General features: G+C 56.9%; 1 protein-coding gene across 1 annotated transcript; it reads left to right on the top strand.

Moving 5' to 3' along the window:
• The first annotated feature begins 3180 nt into the window (after positions 1 to 3180).
• Positions 3181 to 7052, top strand: KRT18 (keratin 18). The gene is made up of 7 exons (XM_041736600.1): positions 3181 to 3687; positions 4442 to 4524; positions 4852 to 5008; positions 5593 to 5757; positions 5860 to 5985; positions 6270 to 6493; positions 6874 to 7052. The coding sequence occupies exons 1-7, from the start codon at positions 3268 to 3270 to the stop codon at positions 6992 to 6994; spliced, it is 1296 nt and encodes a 431-aa protein (XP_041592534.1). The 5' UTR covers positions 3181 to 3267; the 3' UTR covers positions 6995 to 7052.
• The last annotated feature ends 1699 nt before the right edge of the window (positions 7053 to 8751 follow it).

An 8751-nucleotide genomic window follows, 5' to 3' on the forward strand; every position in this document is an offset into this window, starting at 1 on the left:
TTGTTTAAATCAAAATCGTTGACAGAGATTCCCCCTACATGGCAGATGCAGGGCTGGGCCTCAGGGAGTCCCCCTCTGCCCCGTGCTCCTCGCCCTCACTCGGCTCCTCTGCAGCTCTGGGCTCTCAGCGGCAGGCAGGGAGGGGAGCTGAGGGGAGCCTCCCAGGACCTGCTCCCTGCACCCACCTCACCGCCTCCCACCTCCCCACCACGGGGAGGTTCCTCTCCCTTCCTCCAACACTCACTCACGCCTGGGGGAAGTCCCTTCTGAAGTCCTCCCCAGTCCTTCCCGAGGATGGAAGGACATTTTGCCCTCCCTGTTTGGGCCACAGACCCCCGCCCTCACACCTCAGCTGCTATTCTAGACACCTCCCTCCTCAGGGCCCAGTAGGCCATTTCCAGCCTAAATGATGAAGCAAACCCTGGAGGGCTGCCAGGGCCCAGACCCTCCCCACCCCTAATCCCCACCCCTAAGCCCACCGGCTAGCTGGCCCAGCTGTTAGCCCTGGCCCTCCCCCTCCCCCTCCAGGACGGAGAATGTGGGAAGGGGGAGGAAAGGGCTGACCCCCCTTATCAGGGTCATCTCAGAGCTTACTCAGGAGGTAAACTTGCCTCTCAGGTTCCCGCTCCCCCTCAGCGGAAAGACGCCAGAATGCAATCCCCCCTTAGAGGCGGCCTCTGTACTCCCAGACCTTGTCTCAGCAGGCCACCTCCTGCCCAGGCTCCCAGGGCCCTCCCGCTTGGACGCCTGTTCCCCTTCCCTCCCGGCCACCACTGGACTCCACTCTGCGGCCCCAGCGCTGGGAATCTGCAGCCGAAACTCCCCCCACCCCCCTCACCCCCCTGGGAGTGAAAGGGCTCTGAATCACCCGGCAGTCTGGAAGGGGCAGGAAAGGGCAGGCCAGCCGGTGCTAGAAGCCCGAGGCTGGTATTTGCCCGATGCTGCAACAGGTCAGGAATGTGGCCATAGACATCAGCTATGGGAGATAAGACCCAGCTGGCCGCTCTCCCCCTCCGGCCCCAAAAGGTCCTGAGCAGTTGGGATGGGGTAGGGATCAAAGAAGTATCTGGGCAGGAGTTTGGTTAAGAATCCTGGGATCTGGGCCTGATCCCTGGTGGAATTTAAAGTCCCCCAAGGGTCTTAAGTGACTTAGACCTCTTATCATTGAACCACTTTACAATTAAATTGTCGCCCCACCTCGGCCCTCCTGGACGTGTGGAGGACTTACTATTCTGCAGTAAGAACTGGTATTTATTCGTCTCATGGAGGAGTGATAACACTCACACCCACCGGCACTCAAGGAGATAGACTGGGCGGATGGGCTTTATTATTCTCCCCGTAGGAGTGAGGAAACCTGAAGTTCAGAGTGAGGTGACTTCCCCAAGGTCACACAGCCGGCCTGGAGTCCAACTTGGCTGACCCGAAGCTTAGCAAAAACAGCCAAGGCAACACACCGCACGTTTAATCTGTGTAGGGTACTGTACAAGTCTGCACAACACGACAGTTCTGGAACCCAGAGGGGGAAGGCGAAGGTAGAAGGCAGGAGGAACCCTTGACTGGCTGGCACCTCTCATGCCCCAGAAGCCTGCCATGCAAAGCAAGCGGGCACCTATTTGCCTGCTACTTTGCACCCATTTGCCTCTTAGCCTTCGGCAGGCCCGGGTGCACCCCAGGCCGGCTCCCACATTGCGGGGCTTTCCTCAGCCAAAGGGCAGGCCGGGGAGAACCAAGGCCAAGCCCCACATCTGAGCTGTGCCTCCCTGGCCGGTCCCCTGGCCCAGCTCTATCCCTTCCTCCCCCAGGCCTGCCCTCACGGCTGCCCCCAATCTCTTGGGTTCAGCTGGCAGCTCGATAAGAATCAATAGGTCCACTCCAGAGCAAAGAGCAGAGCCCAGTGGACCAGGTCAGGCCCTGCTGGACAAACGGGCTGCTCACGGTGACAGACCAGAAGGCCCTGTACCTCAGGATTCCCCAGGTTCACTCGGCTGGGGATGGCCACTGGTGGGAACTTCTTTGCTCCCATCCTTTTTACCTACCTAGGTCCTGGGGGACAGGCTTGAGGTCCAGGGAGGAGAGGCAGGAGGAGGAAGGCACCTGCAGAAAAATCCTAGTAAGGATGGGGAGGGGGCTGGCCACAAGGGCTGAGTCTCAGCCGGAACATTCCTGGGCATGCATGCCTGTCCCCTGAGACCCTACACCGTGTGGGACCCCCTGCGATCCGCCTGACCGATTTCAGCCTCTGTTATTGGGGCTGTTTTCCCAGCAGCAACTCTGGGAGGGTCTGACACACAGTAGGTGCCCAATAAATACTTGTTGGACTGTAAAGTGCTCAGGAAGTGTTTGTTGACCCCAGGGTGTGGGTAAGGCTGACACACACGTGTTTAGAAATGAAGAGTGTTGGGGCGTTTAAATTACCAAGTGTCCCGCTGAGCTGACGGCAGGCTTCCTTGGAAAGGGAGGGGAAGGGAGGGGAAGGGGAGGGGAGGGGAGGAGACCAAGAGGGAGGGGATTCCGAGAACCGGCCTGTCCGTACTTGGTGGGTGACCTGACCCCAGTGGGTGTTTGACAATACACATGGCTACGATGGGGCGTGGGTGCGTGCATGCGTGCTAATGAACAGGTGCAAGGGGGTATGTTTGAGAACCGAGTGTGGCGGGGGTCGCGGTGTAGACTGGCAGATGGGAGACTCAGGGTTGAGCTTCTCTTCCTTTCCAGCCCCAAACTTTCCTTCCCCACGACTCCTGGGGCTCCAGGACCCCCCCACCCCATGCTCTCTGCAGGTGGGAACTTGGGCTGCAGGCTGAGGATGGTTCAGAGATTCGCACCTGACGTCACTCGCTTATCATCTTCCCAAACCCCCAAATTCCAACATGCCAGGACCTCCCGTACCCGGGGAGGGTGATCTAAGGACGTTATTTCCTGCCCCAAACTCTGCGTGGAGGGCCGGCTCCACCTGCTGCCCTGGTCCCCCAGGTTGCTCACCGCTTCTGCGCGGGGTGGAGGGCGGCCTTGGCTGCAGGGTGCGGGGTGCCGGGGTGCTGGGTGCCGGGGGAGGGAGGCCGGGGAGGCGCGGCCCGGGACGCGATGCCGGCGCGGTGCACCTGCAGCCCAGCCTGGGGGGGGGGGGGGGGGGGGGGGGCCTGCCCGCCGGTCCCCACCCCCTCCTGCCAGGATATAACTTCGGTGGCGGACGCTGCACCGTCCCTGGCCCGAGCCTGAGCCCTGGCCTCCCGAGTCGCCCTCCGGCCCTCCCTCCCTCCGAGCAGCATGAGCTTCACCGCCCGCTCCACCTTCTCCTCCAACTACCGGTCCCTGGGCTCCGTGCAGGCGCCCAGCCACCGGGTCCGGCCCATCAGCAGCAGCGCGGCCAGCGTCTATGCAGGCGCAGGGGGCTCCGGCTCCCGGATCTCCGTATCCCGCTCCACCAGCTTCCGGGGCGGCTGGGGGTCCGGGGGCTTGGCCGCGGGGATGGCCGGGGGTCTGGCGGGCATAGGGGGCATCCAGGGCGAGAAGGAGACCATGCAGGACCTGAATGACCGCCTGGCCTCCTACCTGGAGAAGGTGAGGAGCCTGGAGGCTGATAATCAGAGACTGGAGATGAAAATCCGGGAACACCTGGAGAAGAAGGGCCCCCAGGTCAGAGACTGGGGGCATTACTTCAAGACCATCGAGGACCTGAGGGCTCAGGTAAGGGGGCCACCCCAACCCAGAGCCACGGCCTACCCTGTTACCGGGCGGCTTCTTCCTCCTCCCCCAGGGATTGGAATTTTAATGGGGTGGGGTGTCCGACTCCTTCCTGCTTTCTATCTCCACTCCGCCCCTCTTCCACAAGGAGGGGGTGGGCATGCCCTGGACTTCCCCTGCACACGCACGCCGGTTACAGGGACCCCAAGTGCGGTGACTGGGCATGGCAGGGCCCTTTCCCAGGCGAAGGGGAGAAGGGGAGGGGCGAGAGTCTTGCAGAGGAAGTCCAGGGCATGGAGGGAGGGACGGGAGATAAGGCCCCAGAAAGAGGACCTGGACACCTGATTTCTGCCTGAATGAGGACAATTGGAGGGTTAAGCGGATGTGGCTAAGGCTGAGTCATCTAAGAGTAAACAGGAGGCCTACCTGTGGGAGGGGCCAATGGGGGCGAGCAGGGGGGAGGTGAACAGGTGCACTAGGAAAAAAATACCAGGAGAGGGCCAAGGAGAGGACTGACTGACTTCAGGGCAGGCGGGCCGAGAAGGGGGGTGGGAGACCGGTGGGAACTCTGGAATTTGGGGCCCCAGGAAAGGAGCGACAGTGTGAGGGGGCACAGGTGGAAGGGGGTGGGTGCACAAGGAGAACCTCTGACTATTCCTGGGATCGAGAAGGTTCCACTCAGACACAACACTGCCCGGCTCGGCCCGCTCCATCACTGACTTCCCCTTCACGGAGCCACCTCTCCCCAATCCCCCAGATCTTTGCAAGTGCCGTGGACAATGCCCGCATCGTTCTGCAGATTGACAACGCCCGGCTCGCTGCTGACGACTTCCGCGTCAAGTAAGCCTGGGGCTGCTGGGGAGGCCGGGGTGGCCCCAAGAACCATCTGGTGCTGGCTGGGCCACTCAGGCGGGGGCTCACAGCGGGATCTTTGGCTCTGGTCAGAGCTGGGTGGGTAGGAGCTAGGCTCCATGTATTTCTTCACGGATATAACACAGTCTAAGAACATTGTCCCCCAAGAACCGAGAAGGCTGCCCAGAGGATTACCACCTGATCCGGACTTCGGCGGCTGGTTTGCGGGGGCCAGGGGCGCTCTCAGATGGCCTAGTGAGAAGGTCCTGGGTCAGAATGAGGCCCTCTGATCGCCTCCCCTCCCCCCGCCCCCAGGTACGAGACGGAGCTGGCCATGCGCCAGTCCGTGGAGAGCGACATCCATGGGCTCCGCAAGGTCATTGATGACACCAATGTCACTCGGCTGCAGCTAGAGACAGAGATCGAGGCTCTCAAGGAGGAGCTGCTCTTCATGAAGAAGAACCACGAGGAGGCAAGCAGGGGCCCCTGGCCAGGCCGGGAAGGAGGAGGCCAAACATGTCGGGGGTGGGGGGCACTAGGTGGCACAGGCCGCCTGCCTGTAAGTAGCTTGCAGAGAAGTTTAGAACTACCAGCGCGGGCTCTCCTTAATCAGACCATTGCCATACTCGGCCACCTGAATTGCAGTGTGATGGGGTCAAGGGGACATGGGTGAGAGAGCGAGGAGAGGACAAAAGATAGAAGCAGCCAGCACCACGTGTGAGGGCTGCTGGAGGAGTGAGGGCAGGTGGCGCTGAGAGGGCTTCCTGGAAGAATGTAGAAGGAGGAGGTTGTGGAAGGAGGATAGATGGAGGGACAGAGTGAAGTGAGGGAGAGAAACCACCTGTAGGTGACAGATTTGGGCAGAGTGGGTGGCATTTTATTCATCGGCAGTAGAAAACCCAGGATTGGCATCGCCCAGAGTATAAAACCAAGAATCTTCTCTGCTGCTTTCTCCAGCTGATCCCACAGGTCTCCCACGAGGGACAGTTGCAGGAGAGGAGCCTTGTCGGAGCTCTGACCCCGAGTCTCTCCTCACTCTGATCCTCTCTCCTTTAGGAAGTAAAGGGTCTACAAAACCAAATCGCCAACTCTGGGTTGACGGTGGAGTTGGATGCCCCCAAATCTCAGGACCTCAGCAAGATCATGGCAGATATCCGGGCCCAGTATGACGAGCTGGCTCAGAAGAACCGGGAGGAGCTGGACAAGTACTGGTCTCAGCAGGTGCACGAGGGGAAGGGCTGGGTGCCCGGCTAGACACAGAGGCCTGAGGCTGTGGGAGGGAAGCGAAGGAGGGGGGACCTGAGGACTATACCCACCCTGCAGATCGAGGAGAGCACCACAGTGGTCACCACACAGACCGCTGAGATCGGAGAAGCTGAGATGACCCTCACGGAGCTGAGACGTACCGCCCAGTCCTTGGAGATCAACCTGGACTCCATGAGAAACCTGGTAAGCCTCACTTCCCCAGCTCCAACGCCCCCTGGCCCTGCCCTCTGTCGGCCCCAATCCCGTCTCGGCCCAATCCCACCCCTTATGCTCAGAAAGAGTGGTTCTCTGCATTTCTCACTGCTCCCACCCACGACCCTAGTACCTGGCACGCCCTAAGTTCTCAAGTTTCCAAGAGTGATGGGATGAGCCGTCATGGGACTCAGACCGCTCTGCTAAAACTTGCCGAGACTCTCCTTCCGCTCCATGGCGAGGCTCGCCCGATCCTCCTCCCTGTGCCCCCGCAGAAGGCCAGCTTGGAGAACAGCCTGAGGGAGGTCGAGACCCGCTACACGATGCAGATGGAGCAGCTCAACGGGGTCCTGCTGCACCTGGAGTCAGAGCTGTCCCAGACCCGGGCAGAGGGGCAGCGCCAGGCCCAGGAGTACGAGGCCCTGCTGAACGTCAAGGTCAAGCTGGAGGCTGAGATTGCTACCTACCGTCGCCTGTTGGAAGATGGGGAGGACTTCAGGTAAATGGGCCTCTCGTCCCACCTCACCAGCCGGGGCGGGGAGATGCTTCTCCCCAGAGCCCCTTTGGTAAGCCCCACCACGTGCCCGTTCACTGGGGTCCACTGAGCACCGGGGTGTTGCTCTGCGAGGGCTCCTGCAGCTCCAAGGGAGTAACGGTTGCAGAGGCCCCCCCAACCCTAGAGAAGGGAAGAGAGTAAGCCTTGCCCCGGCCATACTTAGAGCACACATGGAGTTTGGCCTTGGGTTTCCCTTTTATGGAGGAAGTAGTCAAAAGAATACGGAGATAAAGGCAGGGATCGGGAGGGCTTTTCAACCCTTTCCTTGACTCCCTGCGACTCTGCAGAGCTGTTTATAACCGGGGCTTGGGCTTCTGTTACAGTCTTACTGACGCCCTGGACAGCAGCAACTCCTTGCAGACCATCCAGAAGACCACCACCCGCAAGATCGTGGACGGCAAGGTGGTGTCTGAGACCAACGACACCAAAATTCTGAGGCGTTGAGGCAGCAAAACAGGGTACCCTTTGAGGAGCAGGAGCCCAATAAAAGGTTCAGAGGTCACTTCGTGTCTTCCTTGGCTGTTTTCATACCGTGTGCAGGTGTCCTGACCCCAGTAGTCCTCCCTCTGATCCGGAGAAATCACTGCTGACCCAGGGGTTTCACATGGAGGGGTGGGGTGGCCCGAGGAAAGGTCTGCGTTCTCTTCTAAGAACTCAGCGCAGAAAGAAGACGGAATGGTTGATGAGAATCCGTCTTTTCAAATTAAAAAAGGGATAAAAGGGGGCACCTGGGTGGCTTAGTGATTGGGCATCTGCCTTCGGCTCAGGTCGTGATCCCAGGGTCCTGGGGTCGAGTCCCACATCGGGCTCCCCGCATGGAGCCTGCTTCTCCCTCTCTCTGTGTCTCTCATGAGCAAATAAATAAAATCTTTTTAAAAAGGAGAGAGAGAGAGGTAAAAGTAACAGGCACAAAATCCAAAAAGAAAGAAGGAAATAAAATTAAATATTTCCCATCCACTCCAGAGGTAACCACTGTAAAATAATTTCCTAAATTGGACATACATGGACACATTTCATTTTTTTTAAACAAATATTAACAAATATTCAGGAAGTACTTACTTTACACCAGGCCCTGTGCTAGGATGCTGAGTATATACATGGTAGACAAAGTGGGTATTGCCCCTACCTCATCGAGCTCACAGCATTTTGGGGGCTCCCGGCTGACTCGGTTGGTGGAGCATGCAACTCCTGATCTCGGGGTTGTGAGTTCAAGCGCCGCATAGAGTGTAGAGATTACTTTAAAACATAAAATCAGGGATCCCTGGGTGGCGCAGGAGTTTAGCACCTGCCTTTGGCCCAGTGCGCGATCCTGGAGTCCCAGGATCGAATCACACGTTGGGCTCTCAGTGCATGGAGCCTGCTTCTCCCTCTGCCTGTGTCTCTGCCTCTCTCTCTCTCACTCTCTCTGTGTGACTATCATAAATAAATAAAAATTAAAAAAAATAAAATAAAATCAAGGGGTGCCTGGGTGGCTCAGTTGGTTACACATCTGCTTTTGGTTCAGGTCATGATCCCAGAAGCTTGCGCACTCTCTCTCTCAAATAAATAAATAAAAATCTTTTTTAATATAAGGTAAAACTCATTTTAGTGCATTTTTATGGGAGATTTCCCAGTTTTAAGAAGTTGCATGAGAACACAGCAATTATAGATGGTGAGTTTTACTGAAAACCAACACAAGATGGATGCTGACAGCTTCATCTCCTTTGGTTCTCCTAATAGTTAGGACCACCTTGGGCAAATTACCCCGAGTTTCAGTTTCCTTGCCTATGAAATAGGGAAACAGATTCACTTCAAAAACATTTTCTGAGCTCGTACCACAAATCAGGCAGTGTTGTGAGGGTGGGGGAGCAGAATTGCACAAAACAGACAAAAATCCCTGCTCTCAAGGAACTTACATTCTGAAGGAGATTGGAGGGAAGATAAACCCAAACCCCCTTTCCCTTGTCTTGTCACTGATTTAAAATGTATTGTATTTTAAAAATATATAAAATAAATAAAATAAAATAATATAAAATTTATTGACCTTTGTGAAGTTAGCCTAGGCATCCCAATTCTCCTAAAATATATAAAATAAATAAAATAATATAATATAAAATTTATTGCCCTTTGTGAAGTTAGCCTAGGCATCCCAATTCTCCTAAAATAAATAAAATAAAATAATATAAAATTTATTGCCCTTTGTGAAGTTAGCCTAGGCATCC

This window comes from Vulpes lagopus, chromosome 21, assembly GCF_018345385.1.
Source record: "Vulpes lagopus strain Blue_001 chromosome 21, ASM1834538v1, whole genome shotgun sequence".
NCBI classification, from domain to species: Eukaryota; Metazoa; Chordata; class Mammalia; order Carnivora; family Canidae; genus Vulpes; species Vulpes lagopus.